Source organism: Acartia tonsa, chromosome 12 (assembly GCF_053477335.1).
Source record: "Acartia tonsa isolate MP-2025a chromosome 12, ASM5347733v1, whole genome shotgun sequence".
Lineage (NCBI taxonomy): Eukaryota > Metazoa > Arthropoda > Copepoda > Calanoida > Acartiidae > Acartia > Acartia tonsa.
This window is the reverse complement of record NC_137271.1, coordinates 12,521,022-12,545,925: the sequence shown is the minus strand read 5'-3', so window position 1 is coordinate 12,545,925 and position 24,904 is coordinate 12,521,022. Positions and strand designations below refer to the sequence as shown.

The 24,904-nt window shown below is 31.3% G+C and overlaps 1 protein-coding gene across 2 annotated transcripts; it reads right to left on the bottom strand.

The window, feature by feature from the left end:
• On the bottom strand, positions 1-22,875 carry LOC145333503 (uncharacterized). Of its 2 annotated transcripts, XR_013884520.1 has the most exons (15): positions 22,762-22,875; positions 8,773-8,838; positions 7,740-7,937; positions 7,474-7,611; positions 6,754-7,170; positions 4,813-4,929; positions 4,571-4,628; positions 4,405-4,457; positions 4,025-4,081; positions 3,679-3,762; positions 3,342-3,389; positions 1,956-2,083; positions 1,235-1,292; positions 629-763; positions 1-231 (listed from the first exon to the last, which is right to left on the bottom strand). XR_013884520.1 is itself a non-coding variant. In XM_080178656.1 (14 exons), the coding sequence occupies exons 1-14, from the start codon at positions 22,857-22,859 to the stop codon at positions 685-687; spliced, it is 1,599 nt and encodes a 532-aa protein (XP_080034782.1). In that variant the 5' UTR covers positions 22,860-22,875; the 3' UTR covers positions 583-684. The 2 variants fall into 2 exon arrangements, 1 of the variants encoding a protein (XP_080034782.1); XM_080178656.1 differs by lacking the exon at positions 1-231 and having other exon boundaries at positions 583-763.
• Between the last annotated feature and the right edge of the window lie 2,029 nt (positions 22,876-24,904).

Here is a 24,904-nt window from a genome sequence, read left to right as displayed (position 1 = left end):
TAAAAATAAGTTATTTATTCAATAATCGTCAAAAACAATTTATGTACATACAATTTTTCACTATTTTATCAACTGGTTAGGTTACGAAATTTACAATATTATATTGCTTATTCTTAAATATTCTTTTTAAAAATACTGTTAGAATATAATTGATGACTTTATCTGAGACAAAAATATTTGTCTAAAAAACAGTAGATTTTTTTTTGATAAAAAGTTAACTTATTGTAAAGTAAGAGATATAAGTTTTCCGGAATTTTAATGTAGGGAGTAGATTTGAAATCTGCATCAAATTTTAAGGATTTTTTATAAAATTCGTTTTTTGTAAAATTCTTTATCTAAAAGCGAAAATACATTTTAAGTTATTTAATTTTGACCAATAGGATAGGTGGATTTTAAACTACCTGCGCTCTAATTGGTTGAATGATGTACGACATCCAATCAGAGCGCAGATTTTTTAAATCCACCAATCACAGATGCCAAAATTAATTAACTTAATTTGTATTTCCGCTTTTAGATAAAGAATTATACAAAAAACGAATTTTATAAAAAATCCTTAAAATTTGATGCAGATTTCAAATCTACTCCCTACATTACAATTCCGGAAAACTTATATCTCTTATTGTAAAGTTTAATAGAACTAGGTATAATTTTTGATAAAAACTTAAAATATTGACTTTAAAATGTTTAAATAGACATTAAATTGTTCAAATGTTCTTCCCCAGATTTCATTTTATCATCAAATTCCCTGAGCTCCAGTGTTAACCTAAAACAAAATAAAAATAAGTTTGCAATTAAGATTTGATTAATAAAAGCGAAGCTTTTCTTTAATTTGGGCCTGTCTGTACGTGTATTAGTCCGTCCGTAAGTAACGGTTAGCCCGTATTGTTCCCTTAAGTATGTTATAAATGGCCAAATCAGAACTTTATGTATGATGTATTTAATTTATACTGAAGTACCCGTTTTTACCGAAGGATATCTTTAACTATTGAACTGATATAGTTCTACTTTACTGAGTACCTTCTCATACTGGGAAGGTTCATAACTATTTTTGGGGAGGATATCACCACCCTCCCAATATAAATCGCCCCTAGAAAAAATTACAAGCCCACCCAAATTTTTTTTTATAATTTCAAATAATTTAAATTTTTTAAAAATCAAAATAAAAAATTAACCCCCCCCCCCGAAAAAAAATTATCCCCCCCCCTATGCCATCCGCTGGTGATAAATAATTTACCTTGTTTTTTCTTTCATGCAAAAACTAAACATTGTCCCATCCTTTTCCTCTAGTAATTCTAAACAAAATAATAGTTATTTATCACATCGTATTATAGACAGCTTTCCGCAGTTACTAAAATGAAAATATAGGAGATTAAAACCAATTTTTTTGTTAGTGAGGGCTAATAAAACTATTAATGATCTTATAGTTTTAATTTTGATAGTCATGCAAAATTGTCTGTAATTTGACAAAATACATGATTTTTCAGTATGACTGAGGACCGGTTCTAATCTAGCGTATATTAATCAATATCGAAGGCATAATAAAAATAAATAAATAAATTTCAGAGATAGAAAAAATGGATTCAACTCCCTAACTGTAGAACATAAATAAATATGTCTTTGTTTTTCCTAATGTTAGAGTTTCCAAATTATTATAAACACGTACTCTCATTCGATTGCTTTAAAAGTTTAGGGGCTTTTGATAAATCTTGATTGGGTGGACAAAACTAATAGTTTCCAGACTACAAAAATTTAATAACGGATATAGGATATACGCGGGAGCTTGCAAATATGCAACTTATCTATTGGTCAGTTCGTTCATTCACTAGGAGGGGAGGGGATGGGATTAAAGGTTTTTTTAGTCAGCTGTCAGCATCACATGAAAATCTGGTGCAACAACCAAGTATAATAAATCAATTAATTCAAGTGAATCCTTATAGTCACAGTCTTTAACCTACCTGAAATCATTTTAGTAAGATTAATTCTTCTCTTGTTTGACAGCTCCCTCAGCTGCTTGGCATCTTCCAGCTGCGACTGCAGTTTGGACAGCTTCTCCTCTTGCTGGCGATAGCTTAAGGGCGACAGCCTAAAATAAATCATAAATGAAAAAAATATTTTATCTTTTATATTTTTTTTAAAAAGGTTTCATTTTACGTTAATGCTAATTTTTTTTGACATTTTAACTATTTTTGTTGGACAAAGTTTTAGGGGTATAAGCTTGTATTTTCATTAATTTTTTAAAGAAGGTGACTTTTCTTTTATTTTTATAGCTAGCCGGTGCTTTTAGTAAGTAGTAGATTTAAAATTTTCCATAGAATTCAGATATGCAATCGTTTTTTTTGTAGACCTCTTATTTTTTAAGTAATTTAAGTTTTAAAAAAAAGTTAAGTCGATTTTAAGGTACTAAAATGCAAAAATGCAATTCTGTGAATTCTGTGAGGTAATTATTGAAAAAAATCAATTTTTTAAAACCCACGAGAATAAAAACTTTGAACTTAATTATATCATTACCCAGGTATAAGAAATAGGCGTTATATATACCTTTAGAATGAGAAAAATATTACAAATCCATTCTAAGCAAAATTGAAATGAAAAGTTTACAAAATAGTAAATAAACTACAATAAAAGGAATTATATGAAAATATTATATTAATATTATTTCTTGTTTTGAGAATAAAAATGGGAAGGGGGTAAAGAGGGGATGAAGAAAGTGTTGCCTAAACAAAATAATATGTTAGGCCATTTTTTTATTTAATTTTTTAAAATTTTTTTCAATTTTGCTTACAATGGATTCGTAATATTTTTCTGATTCTAAAGGTATATATGAACCCATATTTTTTATGCCTGTGTAATGGTATAATTAAGTTCAAAGTTTATATTCTCGTGGGTTTAAAAAAATCGATTTTTCAATAATTACCTTACAGAATTCAAAAAGTAAGGTGTCAAATTAAAGATCTTACTATTTTTGTTCATAATGGCCATTTTCTTCCTTTTTTTGTTGCGTTTTAGTACCTTAAACTCGACTTAATTAAAAAAAACTTAAATTACTTAAAAATAAGAGGTCTACAAAAAAACCGATTGCATATCTGAATTCTATGGAAAATTTTACATCTACTACTTACTAAAAGCACCGGCTAGCTATAATAATAAAAGTTAATACACCTTCTTTAAGGTTATTTTCTCAATTATGAATTTTGAAACCAAAAAATTTAAATAAAGGGTTTAAAACAAGTTTGATTAATTTATATATATCATTAAATTGGGGGAAATTCTGTCCTTTTCAAGAACTAACATTAATTCAATAACAAAAGTTTTTAAATGGGTTGAAAATATTTTTTATTAACCTGAGACACGAACTGGTTGTCTTGTTGGTGTTCATATGCTGGTCACCACTACAATACAATTAATAAATTAAACATTACAAAACAATATAAAACATAAAAAGGTCTTTAAGTTAAAAATAGTTTGGTGTAATCCTTCAAATCTATTTGTGGACCGAGGATACATAATTTTACTGGGGACCTATAGATTGAATTGTTTACTTGAAATTTAATAATTGGCAAGAAAGTAATATAATTTTTAAACTTCCATTAAAAATTTGTCGGTATTCTTGATTAAGTTTATTCTAATTTAAAATAACACAACTTTAGATTTTTTTTCTTCTAAAATTGTAAGGTATACCCATAGAGTTTTGATGAGTTGTAACCATTTTGTAAAGCTGCAATGCTTTTGTGTGGACTTTTGTCATTTTCTAGCTTCTCAAGCCTAAAAAACACTATTTTGTACAAAATGAAAAATATGTTGTAAATATTCAATCTTAATAAACAAATCAAAATCTATCAAGTTAATTCAAGTTAAAATCAAGCACATTTTTGGAAGTATTAAATTTCTGAGATTTTCATTATTTTAGGTATCAAATCGACAGTAAATAAATATTTTGGAAAAAATACACAATTTCATTAGATAAAAGTAACATTAATATAAACTTTAATTATTGAGTATGATCGAATCATAAATATTTAATAACCTGTAGCTGAGACACTGAATTAGACTAGCCAAAGAGCCAACTTCCTCTGAATGTCTCCTAATGAAAAAAATATATTATTTTATTTTGAGTAAAAAAAATCAATAAACCTTATAGTATTAAATTTCAGGAATAAGGTATAGCCAAAAAGAAAAATAAATCGTAAATAAATTATTTGAGGGTCAGATAAAAAGTCGTCATTACTCCGAAGCAATGACCCTCAAAATCACGAAAAGTTTACATGATTTTTTTAAAATTAATTTTTTCCTGCACTGTTAAGCTTGATTTAAATTAAGGGAACATTTGCAATATTAATACAAAAACTTCAAATATCTATTTTTTTGTAACTTAAATTGTTATTAGGTAAGAAAAACTGCACTTACCGTATTCTATCAATATCTCTTATTCTTGCAATGCCATTAAGTTTTGTGATAATCTAAAACAAAATAAATCTTTAAATATAATAAAAAAAATTTGGCATACACTAAAAAGGCAATTTTAAAAGTTCAAAGAAAAATAAATCAATGGAGTAGAAAAATAGTAAGCCACCTCTTCAATAGCTGACTCATTTTCTGTTATTTCTTTCTTCACTAGGTCTCTTTCTTCCCTAAAATATAAAATACAAATTAAACAATTATAATTAGTGAGATACAATTCTAAAAGTATTATTATTCTATGTTTTTATTAGATATCACTATCTATGTCTAATTTAAAGCATATTTCTTATTTTTACCTATTCCTGTCTACAATAATATCTTCACTGTATATTCAAGAAATTTAAAATGATTTACCTTAGCAACTCTAGTTTTGATTTGATTCTGCTTATAAGAAGGTTTTTCTCTGCTTGTATTTTTTCATATTCCTCTATCTTCACTTTTTCTGGACTCTCCTGCTTCTCAGGGGAAAACCTTAACAACAGCAAATGATAATTTTTGTATTATAAATATCAGTTGAAGTAAAACAGATATAAAACTTGGGACTATTGCTACACACACATACATATAGGTTCTGAAACTATTGATTACATATAGTTCATAAAAAATATATGTTTTATTGAAAAATCTTTAAATTCCTATTATGTAAATTAGCCTTACAAAAATGATGTAAAGTGACAAAAAGGAGTATATAAAAGTTAGTTTATTGACATCTAGATTTAAAATACATTTATAGAATTTTTTTTATAACCATAAACAGCAGGGCAAAGAGAGACAAATCAAAGTTTCATTAAATTTATCAGATCAAAGACAAGGTTCATGATTATTTAGAACCAAAACCACAGCAAACTCTCAGATAGCCAATCAGCTGTATTCCCAGATCAGCTAATCCAAAGACTGACAAACCAAACCAGAGACCAACAGAGCTCCCAATATCCACAAGGAAATCAGTGAAGTGGTAGTTGATAACTTTGTGCCTATAGGAGACATAATCATCAAACACCAACCTAATTTCAGAGTCAGGGCTACTTTTAGAGGTTCCTTGTCTAATTTTAGACAAAAGCACGGTGCAAGGTGTTGGGCAGGCTCTTTTTGCATCTATGTTTTCCATTTCTATTAGATGATCTAAGCTGTAGGTCACCCCTTCCTCATTAGTCAAAAAATCAGCCATCCCAGCTACAAGGAGCTGATATCCAGTTAATTGGGGTTTCTTTTTCCAAGTCATGTCATTACACATTTTTCCAATTTTCAGCCAAGGAGGATTGCATGTATAGTTCAATCTCTTTATTCGAGAATCCAACACATCATTGTCAACACATTTAGCATATTCCATTGCAGCAAAACTCTTGCAAGCTGTTTCATTGGTAGGATCATAATAAGACAATTTCTCAACTTCAATGTAATAATTTCCTGAGTTGTTTATCTTGATTTCAATACTGTCTCCCCTCTGGCTTGCAAGATGAATATCAAAATCAGTCCTAAGATCCTTGTCGGTCAGAAGTACAACCATTGGTCCAGTCTTTTGGATTAGTGTTTTAGATTTGACTATGATCTCCTTGGAGTATGTGTAGTTGACCAAATTCCAACAGAAACCATATTTAGGAAGAAATGATTGAATCCAAACACTATCTTCCTCATATTTGATGTCCACATCGTGTTCAAGAGAGTAGATAAGAGCTTCATTGACAATGTCCCAAAATGTTTTGTTTCCAGCTTTGTGTACCAAAGACAAACCCCTGATAAAATTACCATAGCTGACATACCCATACTTCTGTAAAACTGACAAGTTAAACTGTTGAGTGGGGCAAACAGTAATCATAGGCAACTCAAAATCATTTATCTTTAGATCCTCTTCTACATCAACAACTGGAGGATCAATCAATTTTGATACAGCATAAGAAAGCTGATAGCAAAACATAAACAAAGATATAGCAAGAATACATGCTTTTAAAAGTTTACTGCTGTTCATGGTGAACTACAGCAAACTAAAGCCTATATGAGCTTGAACATGAGGCCTCTCGATAAATTTTGGGTTAAAATTATATTTTATTACGCCAAAAAAAATTACCAATAAAATCCAATAAATTTGTTGATTAAGTATGAATTAGGAATTATTTTTCCAATAACAACATAATTCAGTATAATTTTCTGATAGTGTTTTATTGATTTTTAATGCACAATGCCAATCCAAAAACTTTATAAATTTTGAGGATATTATTATTGATGTTTTAAATAAATAAAAACATTTAATTTCATGTGGAAGTATGTCAATATCATCTAGCAAAAAAAAAAGGTTACCTTGAATGACTTTTAACATTTTGATTAACATCATGTAGAGATGAGGGAACACCAGAATAATTGGATGAATTGACTGCATTATCAAAATTGACATCACATACTGAATAATCCGACATCTGGCTGTCAACACGCACCAGTCGCGCATGCTGGGGCCCCAAACCAGTTTTGCCCGGATCAGCTGATGCGCTTTTCATGTGATCAGCTGATTGTAGCGAGGAACAAGCACTCTCACCATCTTCACTTGTTGACATGGGGGAAAAGTTGTCGGTATATCGGTCATTATCCTGGATGGTTATTGGGATATTTGTGGTTTTTGGTTGATTTTTGTTATTAGGGTTTATGTAGGGGGCTAGGTGATGACTGCTGAAATCTCTGGACAAGTGACTGGATGAGAGTAATGGTGGAGACATGTTTTCACTAAAATATAAAACAAAAATGTAATTTGGAATGATATTTTTAGGGAATTCTTTTTATAAAATGTGAAACACATAAACCTTCCTTTCGTTAACCATCATGTAATCCTCCTGTTTTGGTTAGGTTAAGAAAATCATGCTAGCACAAATTACTAAGAATCTATTCCTGTGGAACCCTAACCCTGTTGGGCTACCTAGTACCCAAAATAATCTGATATAATCTGTCACAAATTAATAAACAAATAAAAACTACCCCCACTTTCTTACGTTATAAGGAGCTTTTTGGGAGAGTGTTAAAAAATCTTACTTTAAGCTCGATTCAGAAATTGTAGTGAGATGTGACGAAGAAGTACTGAGACTGCTGTTACTGGACACTCTTCGACAATTCAGAAATGTTTTGGTCTCCTTAGTGAGTACTGGTTTTGGTGGGACCAACGGTTTGATTCTAAAATAGAATTGGCAGTTGTTCTAAAATCATTTATTTTTCTTATTCATAAACTTTAGCCTAGTTCACAAAAGACAAAAGTTAATATTAATAAAGGGGAAGAATTTGAAATATAAATAAAAACTTACTTTTTCAGGCCATTCTGATTTGAAATACTTTTAGTAGTAATAGGATTAACAATCATATTATTCCCCACAGGGGTAATATGTCCACCAGCTGGGGTTGTGTATGGCTTAGGTGTGAACAGGACAGACTTGGATCCCTTGACTCCAAGGTCTGGACGTTTGGGTGGCCGCTCCGGGGGCTCTGGAGTACTCTCTGCTAACCTGGAGAAAAAATCAGTATAGCTTTTAATCCTATTAAACAAAGTAGTAAGCTTTTTTTTGTCTCGATTACTGAAGAACCAATATGGTTCTCCTTTGCAGCGAAGCTTCTTAAAGGTCCAGGGAGGGATTAAAACTATTTTTGATGAGGGTATCTGCACCCTCCCAAGAAAAATCGTTTCATAGGAAAAAAGATACCTCCCAAAAAAACGAACCTTTCTCTCACTTTTTCCTTTTCCCTTGTAGAAAATGGTCAACTTATTCAACACCTCCATTCCATCAAGTTTCTCCAGTCATTTGTGTTAAATAAACAAGATTGAAAAAAATCCATAAGTAGCTAAGCACAAAAAAACATGGATTGACAAACAGACAATAAGTTATCTTGCAAATTTTCAGTGGCATAAAAAAGATTAGGGTATATAAATAGAAATTATCAATAGAAAATCACGAAACCTTAATCAATATATATGTAAATGTATTTTGTTTATTAACCAACGGACTTACAAAACAAGTAAGTTGTGTATTAGATGTTCTTTGGAAAATGGTTACCTTCACAAAAAAAAAACAACTATGAAGTCACTAAACTTCTTAAAGATTCAAAATACTAAGTATTTTATTTGATTTTGTTTATACCTTTTAAAATCTAAAGTAGATTGTCTTAATCTTAAGATACAAATAAACCAGTTGCCTTCTACATTTTAGGTACTGTGAAGGTTTTAGACTATTTGTTTTTAGATTTTGGTCTTGGCATGGTTTTAAGCTATTTTTCTAGCTCCTCCCTAGCCCTTCGAATTAGATGCTAGGCCATTTAAATATTTTATCAATTATTAAACTATACCTTATCTTTTCTCTTTCAGCTAACTGTCTTCTTTTCCATTCTTCTAAATCATTTGCGTTTAACTCCCTAAAACAGAAAAGTAAAAAATATATAAAGAATAAAAAACAAAGGTTTCGTGATCTTTACCTTAATAAAATTACCTAACTATTTTAGTCAATATTATTTATTACCAACTAAAAATTTTACTTCAACTATAAGGTTTTGGTGTTTAAAGCAAAGTGCAATTAAATCCCCTCTTACTACATAATTTCTTCTATTTTAAAGTTTTCACTACAAAACTTAATTTCCTAGTCTTTTCTACAAAATATATTTGGGGATAAAGGGATGGGTCAAACAGCAAAAATTGGGAGTTTTGATTTTTTCAAGCAAGTTTTCTTTTCAATTAGATCAACTGTGCAATACCCTATTAATTTAATGATTAATTTAGGGCTGTTCCTAAAAATATGATTGTAAGTATTGACACAGTAGCACTAGCAATCTAACAAATATTTTTCAATTAATATACTAGTAATTTCAAGCCTAACAAATAACATGTCATTGTCGATATAGCCAATCATTCTTTGCCAAGAAGACAATTCATCTAGTATATAGTATACTAGCGGCTTCGCCCCTAGCCTTTTGGGGGCTTTGCCCCAAGAGGTAATTTTAAAAAAAATAACTAAAAATTGGAGATGCAACTATTTATTTCGAAAATATTTATAAAAAATGTTTTTTAAATAGAGGTGCACCCACTATTTTCGAACATGTTTTTAAAAAAATTGTTTTATTTTTAGTAGAAGTTTTAGGTTGTCCCATCCCCCAAGAAAATAGCCTAAAACCACCAAAGGATCAGTAGGTATATTCCCCGAAGAGTAAAATCCGATCGGTTCTGTGGTTACCGAGATCTTAAGGAAAAGACGGACGGAGAGACAGACATCGTTCTACTTAGTATTATAGATAGGGTGCATTTTAAAGGACACATGTTATACTCAAGATATTGTTAAAAAGTAATTTTTCATCTGATTTAAGCTCATGCTATATACAAATCTAGCTTTTTAAAATTATTGCGTTTTCATATCCCTATCTGTGTGTGTGTGTGTACCAAAGGTCTCGCTAACCACTAAACCGATATGGTTCTCCTTTATAGGGTAGCTTGGTTCATAACTATTTATAACCCTTTAGAGGCCTGTAGTAATATATTGAGTGTAAGTACAAAAACAACAGCTCAATCAATCCCTGCAAATTGTTACTGTGTGATTCTATTAAATTAAAACACTTTAGAACCGGACTTTAATGTAGTGACATAAATGTTCTGTGACAGTCATCATTAGTTCAATTAAGGGTGTTCATACACATTTGTTAAAATCTAGGCCCATAAATAGCGCAGCATCAATAATATGAGAAATAAATTTAAAAAGAAAAAAGAACTATTTATTAGAAATGTTTTTTTAAACCACTATTACATATTCAATGTATGTAAATTCAGATATATTTCAATAAAGGTACATTAGAAGCATTCAGTCAAGAGAGCAATGTACTTTGTGGACATATAATAATAAATCAACATTGAATCTAATTATGTTCAGTAGCTGTGCCCCTTTAAAACTTTTGTATGTATATAAAAAAGGTTCTTTAGGAATGGTAAATTGTAGGTAGTCCCCGCTGATTAATATTTTTTTGCAGTATTTCAAGCCCTTCCTTCAATTTATTAATGGCTTAAAAGATTGAATCTACTTTCTCCTTAGATACTTATTTTTAATCCATTTAATCAAACCTTAACTGTTTGTCAAATTAAAATTGTTCTTAAGCGAAGCTTTTCTATAATTAGGGTCGGTCCGTACGTCCATACGTCCGTCCGTGACGGATAGCTTTTTTGTTAATTGTCCTATCGATTTAAAATTTTGCATGGTGATCCCTGTAGTAGTTAGGAACAATTTAGAAAACGTAGCAACTCTATAATCATTACTAGAATGTCCGTACATACATTTTCAACATGTTGATATTTTCACTTTTTTAACAACACATTTTTATATGATCTAATTATCTGATTGATCTGTTTTTTGGTATACTGATTCCTTGGACATCAAAGTACAATATTATAAGCGAAGCAACTCTATAATCAAGTCCTAAAAATGTAAGTATGTCCTTAAACATTATCCTGAATCAAACAATTTTTCAACAAATTTACTTACAATATTGCTTCGACTCTTATACATTTATATTACGATAATTCAGTTCTGACACTATACAAGTGTTAATGCCCTTTTGTCCTACCGTTTTAGAGCTTCGCTTTTATAGATGTTATCATCCTTAGTCTTAAGCGAAGCTCCTGTATAATTGTTTCTTTAGAAGTAAAAAAAATGCATATTTATTACATTGACAAAATAAGGTGATTTAGAAGTTTTTATTTATTTTAAGATATAAATTTTGTTTGCCAACGATGCACAACCAGTAGAAATTTAAATAAACAAGGATCATTATGTCTACAAGTAGCGCAGCAACAACATTATTAATGATAGTTCAGTATATTTAATTTTGAAGGAGGAATCTTGAAGGATGGGACAATGGATGATATAACCTCCAATAATGATTAATAATAACCCCTTCTGTAGATTTAGTTTATTGGTGGCAAGTATTTTACACTGTTGATTTGTACAACCCAATCAATCTTTGATATTATTCTAACGAATGGCAGAAAGTGTTCATAAACTATATATTTCCTAAATGACCCCTCACTTCCTAGGTATATAAATAAATATTTTTAATATTTTATTAATAATATTAGGTTGGGAAATGTTTAAGAATACTAGGAATAGAAAATGTTGTAAGAAAATTCAGAGATCTTAAGGGATAAGACAATAGCCGATAAAATAATGTACATACACAATGATAATTCACAAAATTACACCTTCTGTAATTCACAATTAGTGGTTGAAACGTGTGGGTACTTAACTTAATGAACTAATAAATCAAAATTCAATAAAAGTCTTCAAATGACCCATCCCTCCCTGGAGAAAATTTTAAAATTTTACCAAATCCATTGTTTATATTTTAGTTATATAGTAGCTACGCTACTAATAAATAATCTAGTAAGCCCTTAATGATAATTTTGTAAACCATGCAATGATACACTTATCCATTCAAGCGTGGCTAGCCATTATATCTTACACATAACAAGGATAAAAACATCCATGAGAAGATTTTTCTTAATGAGAAATATACACAATTGCAGATTAATGATGAATCAGAATTAGTGCAATAGCTCAAAAGTTTGGACGCCGTTAGTTTAAACCATCCAATCCAAATATAATAAAAGGGGGAGGGGGGCGAAAGTGACACTTTTTGAAACCAAAACTAAAAGTCAACAAAGGAACTCAACTAAAAAAAAGAGTTACAGGTCTGAGATTTTGCATGGTTGTTGCTTTATAGGGGTAAAATATAGAACTGTGAAGAAACGGCGGCGCAACCGCCGAAAACCGCCGTTTCCCGCCTAAATTTTTTTGCCTTTTCTCGGCCGTTTTCAGCGGTTGCGACGCCGTTTCTTCACAGTTCCATATTGTACCCCTATAAAGCAACTGCCATGCAAAATGTCAGACCTGTAACTCTTTTTTTAGTTGAGTTCCTTTGTTGACTTTTAGTTTTGGTTTCAAAAAGTGTCACTTTTGCCCCCCCCCCCCTTTGATTCTAAGGCGACGAATGAAAGAACATGACTATCAATCTTTGTGTACCAGTATAATTTACTGTCTAATGTCAAGTCCCTCCCTTACTAATGTTCTGTGCTTGTATTTGACATCTTAAAATCTGCCACGTTTCACTTTGCTGGAGTACTACGGCCAAGCCATTTCAGATAGAGAGCTCTAGTCTTACTTATGTATCTAACAGTATTTCCAGCAAGTTTCATATGCCTATCTCACCTACAGATGGGCTGAGGTCAGATTTAGTGGACCTAGTCGAGAATCAAGATTAAACCACCAGCGCATTTCGAATCTGCCTTGCTGAAAATATTCGCGCATGTTCAAACGTCCAGATTGATCAAGTAGTTTTGACGCTATGGCCGTTTAAAAAAAGTCCAGATTTATTTGCCGCACCCTGTATTAGGAATGTTCTGTCCCCCTCTCTTTCGCAGTGAAACGCATAAAAAGTAAGAATTCATTATTTCAAATTTAAGGACCAAACCATCTAATGTAAATTACTGTTCCCAAAAGTTTTATAAAAATGTTCTCATTTTCTTTATGTCCTCTTTTTAAATCTTGCTTGGTAGTTAAAAACTAGTAGTGTCAAAACCATTGATTTAATCTACAGATGGGGTATTTTGTTTATTTGAATTATAGATAGATCGGTACACATATTGGTTTTGTTCATTGTCTTGTCCCTTAATCCCCGCAAATGAGAAAAGCTTAAATTTTACTAAACTTTTTTAACATTAATAAATAAATGAAAACTAAATGTCTGTGATGTAATAATCCAGCTTTCTTTTCATCTGATTTATTGCAAGATTTTCTACTTAATCTAAGGATTAAAAGTCATGGTTCAATACTTTTTTATAGAATTCCATGGTCCTTATGGGATAAGATAATAGACGTTAAAAATTGTGTTTAATCTTAATTATGATAGACAAAATTATCCCACTTGTAGAAAAGTTTGGTTATTGCTGGTTTAATGAAACTTGAATGTAAAGTTTTTAAGCCAACAAATGAGATAACGTGTTTATAAAACTTTGGAAAAGTATAATTTACAGGCTAATTTTCCCTCCCCTTCTATAGTTTTGTTGGAACGGGCATAAGGCCCCTTGGGGACAACAAAGGTGGGTTTTTCATTTTACTATCTGCGTAATTTGTCTATAATACGGTGTGATTAATAAACAATATTATATTATATATATTTTGTAGTAGTACATTCATAGAAAATTGTTAAAATATTTGCCAGGTTTTTTTTTAATGTTATGCATTTTAGTAAATATAATATAGAAACATACTTTAGCAAGATCAGATTTCATTTTTGATTGATAGGCTTAAATTGTTTATATAATTTTATATTTTATACAAATACTAAACATTTATTTATGTAAATTTGAAGGAACAGGATGTCTATTTGTCTGTGTCCATCGAAGAAACTCGTTAATTGCAGAACCGATATTATGTTCAGTAAAGCTTCTCATAGGACCAAGGAAGGAAGGAAGGTTTATATCTAGGGTACCAACAACTTCCCAAAAGAAATATTACCCTCCCTAAAACATGTTTATACACTTTCTCCTTTCAAAAACTAAATGAAGGTCTGTGTTCCTCAAGCCTCTTCCCGCAAGTGCCCGTAGATGTCTCTAGGGGCGTAGAATCATTTTTAATAGCTGAAAATCCACTAATAAACATATTAAGTTGTGTTATTTAAGAATAAAGACATATGTATGGTTTTAGGCTTTGAGATATTAAAATATATAAATAGAAAGCTACAATCAGACATGAAAAAAAGAAGTGATAAGTTAACAAGGAGGACAACATTGATAAGTGGGGAAGAAGCAGATATTCAGTGTATACCTAAACAATTATACTTAATTAGGTATAGGTAGTCTTACAACTATCTATCTTGAATAACTAACGAGAAATTCACGTTTTACCCTAACGATTTTTAACAGACGGACGAAGACGAATTCGAATTCTGAAGTAGATTTGTTACTTAAAAGTAAGAATTAACAAAAAATCTATTGAAATATTATATTAACTGTAATAATAAGTAATTAAAATCAAACATTAATTATCAAACTACAAAGATTGAAAGAGAAAAGAAAGTTGCTAGCAGGGAAAGAGAACATTTTCCCACATTTTTTGGATGGGTTAGTTATACTCTCAAAGAGATGCATTTAAAAATACATATTTTTGTGAGGGGGTAGGGGAAAAATGTTTTGGTTGCGATACCCTAAAAGAACTTGGGAGGATTTAAAAAAATAACATATTTTAAGATGACTGAAATATTTTAATAACTAAATTTTTTGGAGTGTTTTTCAATAGACTTCGTCCAATCAAAACCCCCATTCCCACAAAAAAGATTGTAAAATCTAAAGTGCGTTTAAACTTAAATTTAGTGAACTACATATTTTTTCTGTTCAATAGTTTGAACTACATCAATAGGAAATAATTTTGGAAGAATTTAAATTTTCTACCAGGTAGTTTTAAAATATCAAGACCTGAACAGTATATTTTTTTATATATTCAACTTAGATGGCTGCCCTATTTTCACAAAAACAGCTTAATGACTAATTTTTTGGTGCATGATATGAAACTATTTATTGTAATGCAAAATTAAATATGTTAAATGATATTCTTGTAACTTATGCTTGCAAGCAAACTTGTTAAATGCACTTCATGCAACTATTCCTTTAAAGACTGTTTTGGTATTGTTGCGTTTAAATTAATTTTACTTTTCTTGATACACATATCTGTTCTTTATTGCTATAGAAGACACTTGTAGTGGCTAAAAGTACCAAGTCATTCAATAATAAAGTAATTGGACATTTAACAAATGAACAAATTAAAGAGATACATCCACCCTAATGGTTATTACTCCCCTCCCCCACATGGCAAATCTAACATTAAACAGCATGTCCCAAATTTTTCGAAAGAAGAGTGATTGAATTAAAAAGAGAGCAATGTACTTCATACAAGAAGTCAGTTTTTGTCATTTGGCGAGATTAAAAGTCACTAAAACAAACCAGAGATCTATTAAGGAATAAGACAATGATGATAAACAAATATACCCCTTCTGTTGATAAAAATTGTTGTTTTAAACCAATCATGGACCAACAAACAAAAAATCAATAGAAATAAAAAAAAATATATATAAAAGCAATAAAACTTTGGGTACCAGTATAATTTACAGTTCAATGTCCCCTCCCTTTCTGAAAGTGAAACTTGTTCTTGTTATAGAGCAGCTGTACACAGCTACAATGCAGACGCAATACATTGTCGCATGCTAATTTATTTTTACATGCAAGACATCATTACATGATAATAGTATAAAAATAATATAAATTTAACAAGGATAACAACATCCATAAAAGCAAAGCTCTGAAACGGTAGGACAAACGGACATTAACACTTGTATAGTGTCAGAACTAAATAATTAGAATATAAATGAACAAGAGTCAAAGCAAAATTGTGAGTAAATTTGTTGAAAAACTTGTTCATGTTGACATCAAAATATCTAAATATATGAAATTAAGCGTTCTAGCTGATATTGCTTAATCTATAATACAAAGTAGCTTGATGTCTGTCCGTCCGTCCGTCCGTCCGTCCATCCGTCTGTCCGTCCGTCTGTCCGTCCGTCTGAAGCTTAAGATCTTGGTAACCACTGAACCGATTGGATTCTACTCTTCAGGGTATATACCTATCGGTCCTGTGGTTGTTTTAAGCTATTTTCTTGGGGGGTGGAACACCCCCAACACCCCAAAAATGAAAATTTACCCCCCCCCAAAAAAAAAAAATAATTTTCTTGAGAACACATTAGACTATGAGCAGCACCAGTAGCAATTTTCTTGAGAACACATTAGACTATTTTTTTTACGAATTTTGCGAATTCGTTATTTAAACGAGAAAATGTTTTCCTGCTGGGTAGGTGCGAAAATTTGCGATCCCTTCTGCTGGGTAAGTAATAGAAGATGTAATTATACCTCTTAGGGCAAGCCCCTAGAGGCTAGGGGCGAAGCCGCTAGTATAGGTATAAAATACGTGGTTATTGCGATAGATTCTCCCAGTTGGCCATACAAAAGTTTTTAAGCTAATGATAAGAAAACGTGGCCATAAAACTTTAGGCACTAGTAAAATTTACAGTCCAATGTCCCCTCCCTCCCTGGGGTGAAAATCCTGAGTGTGTTTGTGCGTAGGTTTTATTATCTTGTATTGTCTTCAGGTCAAAATTAATTCATAGAAGTTGAATTATATTAGAAGGGAGGGGGCGGTACACATTTTGAAACCAAAAAAGTAACTTAACTTAATCAAAGAGTTACAGCAAAACAATTTGGCACAGCAGTCGTTTTAAATTTAGTTTCCTTATATTTTGACACTTGTAAGTTTTATGAAAATAAATATGTTTGTCTCAAATGATTTAATTGGCAAGAAAAGTTAGGGCGGGAAACGACAGTTTTTGGCGATAGCGGTTGATCTGACTCAGTTTCTTTATAGTTCCACATTGCATCTATTTTTAAAGCAATTGGCATGCAAAATTTCAGTTCTCTAACTCTTTTTTTAGTTCCCTTGAGTTACTTTGACAAATTTTTTAATAACTAGAAAGCTTCTGTTTTGAAGAACAAACTTAACATAGAAAAATTGTATGCCTGTTTCAAAGTATTTTATTTTCTAGTATTAGTATTACAGACATGTTTTATACTAGCAAAATGACCCAATAATGCCTTGTTGTTTGCGCTGTAGACGTTTTATGTTAAACTTGTATGAATTGGCAATGACTTTCAAATCTGTCATGCGGATGCTGTTTTAAGATGTCTATGTCTTAATTTATGAGTTAGTATGTTCGATTCATTCTGAGGAAATTTAGTAGCAAAGCTACTCTATAGTTCAATATATTCCTCTGTTTATTCGATTTTCAGCCAGGAAATGTTAAATTTTTCGGCAGCTTTTATTACTATGGCGGATTTTTTTGTGTTAATGTTCTTCTGAACAATGAGGAAAAAGCAATTACTTATTCCGTCAGTCTTTCTGTAATGCTCTAGTTTTTAATAAATATATATTTTTGGAAACCTTTCCTTCATCAAAATATAAAAATTAACAACACATCCCAAGAACAAAAGAATCTTCTTAAAAAGAAATAGCAAAGAATTAATTTTCTCGTATTCATTCGAATCCGGTGGATAAGAACCGGTTCTCATCCATACGAAAAAACTATGTCTAGCATCGTATTTTATCCAGCTTTTTACGAATATAGAAATGTACAATAATAAGATTAAAACCAGTTTTTTTTAGCCGGCGCCTTCGGCACCTCGGGGCTAAAAAAACTAGTTTTAATCTCATAATTGTACTTTCTATATCCGCGGAAAGCCGTTTATAATACGATGCGAGAAATAACTATTCTCGTATTCATTTGAATCCGGTGGATATGAACCGGTTCTCATGAATACGAAAAAACTATGTCGAGCATCGTATTATATCCAGTTTTCTAAGAATATAGAAATGTACAATCATAAGATTAAAACTAGTTTTAATCTTATAATTGTACATTCTATATCTGCGGAAAGCCGTTTATAATACGATACGAGAAATAACTATTCTTATTCATTCGAATCCGGTGGACAGGAACCGGTTCTCATCCATACGAAAAAACTATGTCTAGCATCGTATTATATCCAGTTTTCTACGAATATAGAAATGTACAATCATAAGATTAAAACCAGTTTTTTTAGCCGGTGCCTCCGGCACCTCGGTGCTAAAAAAACAAGTTTTAATCTTACTATTGTACATTCTATATCCGCGGAAAGCCGTTTATAATACGATACGAGAAATAACTATTCTCGTATTAATTCGAAACCGATTAATACCCGGTGGAATAGAACCGGTTCTCATCCATACAAAAAAAAATGTCTAGCATCGTATTATGTCCAGTTTTCTACAAATCTAACACAAAGACTCTAGCTACTTATAAAAGCGGGAAGTTTGTAAATATTTTACTCAACACACTAAATCATTACAATTTTCATGAGAAATACGCATTTTATAAGGCATATAAAACGCTCTAATTTTCGTTCTATTTAACGTAATTTTGTAATTTTTTTTGCTGGTTATTTCATTTTACATATACTTTTATCATTTTATCAAAAAAAAATTTATCTTTTTTCATCATTTTTTGGAGAAATTAATGCTTAAACTAAGGGTATCTTTAAACGCAAAATTGACGCACTTAGAATTAAAAATGCGTATTGAGTACAAAGGGGGGATAATTTCAAGACATGCATGTTCCAAAGATATCTTTTTTTCCATAAAATTTTAATGTTTAGTCCACCGGAGATTACCCTGAAAATCATATATCAATTTAGGAAGATAATTTTTGTAGAATAGTTACTGAATTTACAACTTTACGTACTCTGAAAGTATAGTTAAGATCAAAGGCGTGCAAAAGGTTGGTGTAGGGGTTGTTACACCACCCTTGTAAAATTAAGGGGGATGGATACACCTCCCTAGGTGTCCACCTATGTCCACCCTCTTGACAAGAGCCTACACCCTCAGATACACCCCTCTATAAATTCCAAGGGGGTGTAAAGGAAATAAATTTACACCCCTTAAAATAAAGTGGGGATGGGGGTGTTTAAGGAGGGTGTATTTAAGCAAGTCACTGATTCAGATAATTCTATGCTATCTATTTTTAGGTAAATTAATTACCAGACTTTACTAAAAAAATCTTGCAATATTCTGTACAACTGTACTGTACAACTTTTAATTAGTAAATTGAGACATGAGGAAACTCTCATACATATGTAGGGGGGGGGGGGGGGAGTTAATGCAACCATCCCATAATCAATTGATCCAAATTTTGTTATGAAAATTGGCATGTGTAATCCTTAGTAGGTCTGTTTTTCAAAATTTAACAAAAAGTTAAGCTTAGGGGGGGGGGGGTTAAGGCAATCATCACGTAATCAATGCACAAATGGCACCTAGATTTTGAGTTTCATTACAAAACTTGGCATGAGTAATCCTTGGTAGATCTTTTTTCCCAAAATGGAACAAAAAGTTGGAAAAGTAATGGCTAATGGCTGTTTAGCCATTTTTGGGCTATTTTCATGGCAAATCCAGCAATAATTACATAGGAATCATCCATTAGGGATAGGTTTTAATGGGTGTTGAGCTGAAAAATACTACCAAAAATATTGGCAGCTGGGTAATGGCTTATAAGGATATAAAAAATTGAACATTTCCATGGAATTAAACTTTTCTTAATTAACATTATAACTTTATGTCATGGACATATTACTAAAAACACTTTTTAATTTCTAGATTTCGCTGTCATAACAGCTGAAAACTGCCAAAAATGGCTGAGAACAGCTGTCAACAGCCAAAAGTATATATTGTAGATTAAATCATCCCACCATGGAAAAATTTTGAAAATATTTTTGCCCCCAGTAAAAATGTGGTTGATTTAAGCAAAAAAATGACCCATGCTAAATATTTTTTTCTGTGATGCAATAATTGTGACCTCACGAGCACTTCAAAGTTTTTGAAATCTGCAAAAAGAATGTTTTTTTTAGTTCTTTTGTGTGATCTCAATTTTAAAGATTTTTACAAAATTTCAATTCTAGTATGTCAATATAAACCTGAAATTTACCAAAAAAATGGAGCAGTCTCAATAATAACATATGAAGGTGTAGCAAGAAATCTGCAAAGTCAAATTCCATTTTTGCAGTTTTTCTTACCTAACTTAAAAAAAATTTTAATTTTGTTTTTCTTTTAGATGCAGTAACTACTGGACCAGGTAGTTTAAAAATTTTAGCTCAATATATATCAATTTTGCCCACCCTCCAGCACCAAACCCCCCTTTATTGATAAGAAGACCATTAATTTTATTTTATTAATTTTTAAAATACCACAAAAAAATTCATTTGGCAGCTTGCTAATGGCTGCAGCACAGCTGGGAGCGGCCAAGAGTAGAATGAGTAGATAGGGCTTGTGACGTGTCTCTAGGTAGGTTTTTAACAGTCTGTGTAACAGCCCCAGCTGCCAAATGGATGGACCCCCACTATTTATTGTAGTATTTTTGAGCTCAGTACCAATAAAAACCTACCCCTAGACATATCACAAGCCCTATATACTCTTCATACTCTTAGCCGCTCTCAGCCATTTTCAGCCAGTTCTAGCAGCTGGTACAAGAAATTTTAAAAATGGATATTTAAAGCAAAAATATGTTTCAAAAAGTTGATTCCTATGCAATTAATGATAGTTTCGCCCTGAATATAGCCCAAAAACGGCTAAATGACTGAGCCGACAGCTGTTATTTGCAACTTTTTGTTCCATTTTGGGAAAATAGATGTACTAAGGATTACTCATGCCAAGTTTTGTAACAAAATTCGAATTCCAAGTGCAATTTGTGCATTGATTACGAGATGGTTGCATTAAGCCCCCCCCCCTCAAACTTGAGTTAATTCCTTTAATGATCTTGATAGATATATGTTTATAACTTTTAATATATTTTACATTAGTTTTTAAAGTTAATGTTGGGAGGGAGATATATCCCAATCCTCTTTTTATAAAAAAAAAATTTAAAATGTAATACATTTCTTATGTAAAGTAGGTTTGGTAAAATCTTAATAAAATCACCCTTGATTTTAGTTAAAGGGGGCTGTTGAAAGTCATAAGTGGGGTGTCAAAAAATTTAGTTGTTAATAAATTAATGGAATATAACCTGATATTATAAATTTAAAACATATTTTTGATGTACAAAGAGAATAAAGGAACATGTATTACACTTTTCTTCATAGAAGAAATTGAATCATTTTTTATTTGTTTTTTTTTCAACACAAGGTTATTTGTGTATCTCTTGGTACAAGATACCACCATATTATTAGTTAAATCTAATTTTTTATAAATTAAGTGAATAAGTCTGTTAGACCAAGGGTAGAAACTCAGTAGATAGACAGACAGACGGGCAAGAAGAATTATCAAAATTTTACTAAAATAGACAATTAATTAGATAAAATCCAATAGAGAACCTGTGAATGATCAGACAGACAGAGGGACAGACAGACAGACAGAGGGACAGGTAAATAGTAACAGAGAGTCTTTGAGGCATTAACAAATTACAATTAGGCTATGCTAGATGATTCATTGAAATCCAAAAGTGAGGCAGTTAGACAGATAGACAGACAAGTGGTGGGACAGACAGACAAAAGGACAGACAGACAGAGGGACAGACAGACAAATGGGTATTGCCTTAAACAGTTTGGCTGCTATATGAATCATTAAAACCCACCGTAGAAAAGAAATTTACATTAGTTTCTTATTTTGATACTCAACGCCCCCCCCCCCCTCCCCCACTCAAAGGGGTTTATTATTTCTTAATATCAATAAGTGACTTTTCAGCCTTATAAAATTGAATGTACTTTTTATTTCATCAATTTATCTTAAATAGAACGAAAGTTATAATCATTTTATTGTCTACAAGATATATGCTTTGAGTAAAAATCAACATAATTGTCAGTAAAAACGTCATATTTATGCATATTTACACAGTAAATAAATTTTAAAATTGTATTTTACTGTAATGAATAACTTAAGGGGGTTGTATGAAATATCAAAAACCTAAAAAAAACCTAATTTGGTTAAATTAGTCCAAGTAATGATTGATTTAGTACAGTACGTATGAAAAAGTTGTCAATTTCCTACCAGAGTCCTTGTGCTAAAAATGTACAATAATAAGATTTAAACTAGTTTTTTTTGCCCGTGCCTTCGGCATCTCGGGGCTAAAAGTCTTATAATTGTACATTTTATATCCGCGGAAAGGTTTTTATAATACGATGCGAGAAATAACTATTCTTTAAATATTGCATTAAAGTTAAATTATCAAATTGCAAATAAAAAATTAATACGTTTTATCGTTTTAACCACAAAGATTTAAAATTGTTGGTTTCCCAAGCTTACAGTGGCTATAACCAAGTCGTAAAATTATTAGAAAGCTATTAAATAAATATTTTACCTATTCATTATTTAAACAAGAATGACAGAATTAAAAAAGCGAAGCTTGTGACAAAAAATATAAAAAAGCCTGTAGATATATTAGTCCAAAACTATGTTATTGAACCATACTTTGTAATGTTGTTGGAATATTGAATTCTAGGTCAGGATAGGTTAGGTTATATTGGGTACTGGGTAGCCCGCAGGGTTAGGGCACTCGAGTAACAAGTATATGCACTACAGGGATAAACCCCCCAGGGGTTAAAATAGGAATATTTAGTTTTATGGGTTAGGTTTCAGTGCTCGATAATCACTTTAAGGGTAAGCATATTAATTGCTTTATTAAAATTACCTTTTCTGATTTTGTAATGGTAGGTGGATAAACATGGATTTCTGCATCAATATTTTTGAATAATTTTCACGTTCTCCATTTTCTCTTATTTCAGACATTTTTTTAAAATCTGAAAATGTAAGATTTTGATAATTTATTTATAATAACTTCAAAATTAATAAATTATGAACATAGGTAATAGTAATTTGGCTGAACAAGTAAACCATTGCTGTAGCTATTTTTGTTCCGGCTATAATTAATACTATGAAATTCAAATGTTTATAGTTTACTTAACTTATGGATAAAATGCTACTCTTTACCAAAATATGAATATTTCTTAACCATTTAAATGGTCGGATTTTATAATTAAGAGTTCAGCCCACATCTCCAGAAATTAGGAATGAATGAATAATTTTAGGGAGGGATGGGACAATGGAATGTAAATTTTACTAGTTTCGTGAGTTTAACTAAGGGGGGAGGCGGATGTGCCACTTTTTGAAACCAAAACTAAAAGTCAAAGGAACTCAACTAAAAAAAAGAGTTACAGGTCTGAGATTTTGCATGGCAGTTGCTTTATAGGGTTACAATATGGAACAGTGAAGAAACGGCGGCGCAACCGCCGAATACCGCCGAGAAATTGCAAAAAAAAATTCGGCGGGAAACGGCGGTTTTCGGCGGTTGCGCCGCCGTTTTTTCACAGTTCCATATTGTACCCCTATAAAGCAACTGCCATGCAAAATCTCAGACCTGTAACTCTTTTTTTAGTTGAGTTCCTTTGTTGACTTTTAGTTTTGGTTTCAAAAAGTGGCACATCCGCCTCCCCCCTTTTCATCTTCTCCGATAGCTTAATAACCTTGAAACTAAGAGACTGATATTTATAAATATAATTTTCTAGGGCCATTTTTCTTTTAAACCTGGTTAATATTAATTTAATTATGCATTCTGAAATTTATCAAGAGAATCAATTGGGAATTAAACGTTTGGATTGCATAAAATTTCAAAATTAGCCAGCTAAAGAGCAGTAACCAAACCTTCAACAAAGAATTTTGACATCCTACAAGGATAATTTTAGGCTGTTTTATATTTAGATTTAAGATATGGGATGGTTTCGGCTAAATTTTCATCTATGAATACAGAAATCCTTAATGCTAGAGATGCAGACCATAAGATACTAAAGATTAAAGAAATATCAGATTTGTATTTGTGATGTTGGCTGACAAATTCCTCTAGATTAATTTATACAGGATTAAAGTAAAAAGATAGTTGGGGCATGAGCTATGCACACAGGGCGGGAAACCTGTCCCAATTTTGTAATGGGTCTTTGATATCAGGTAATAGCGTCGAAAGTATTAACACAGCCGAGTCCATATAAAAAAACAGAAAGCTATTTGCCAACAGATGAAAAGGGTCTTCACAACTTGGGCCAGGTAGTTGTATTGATTATACATCTATACTTATACATTTTTCTGCACAGGTATATTCTTTGGAATTTTGTGGCATCCTAGTTTAATTTTGCATGTTGTTAACCTTTTGACTTTTGGTAGGCCCAAGAGTAGAATAATAAATACATAAAGTTGGAAGGTTGACTGAAAATGTTGACACTATTCTAGACATTTGAATATAACAATTCTTATTTAAAAATTTAGGGTCCACTCCCCTCCACTAAACCCAAGTGCTTATAGGGGCGTATCCGCAAATAAATAAAGTTTGAGGGTCAAATAAAAAATTCAAAAGTATGAATTCAACAATTTTATTTTTATATTTTAGGAGGATCTTCAAATAGATTCAGACTGGCCAGCCAATTTTGAAAATAAAAAACGTACATAACGTACACAAAAAAATACATTATGTACATAAAAAAAATAAAAAAAACGTACAAAAAAACGTACATTCCTAATAAAAATAAGTTAAATAATTTCCTAGTTACCTATTATCAATACATTTAAGTCTACTAGCAGCTACCTGTAAAGGAGAACCATAGCGAACTGACAGACACAAGATATCCTATTACTCTATTCAAAAGAACTAGCGTCTACGCTCCTAAAGGCACTTGAGGAGGGGAGAGTTGAATTCAATAAAAAAACATGGATGACAACATACATAAGTAGCGAAGCTCAAAAGTTATTTATAGACATCTGGAAAAAAATTAACTTATAATCGCAAT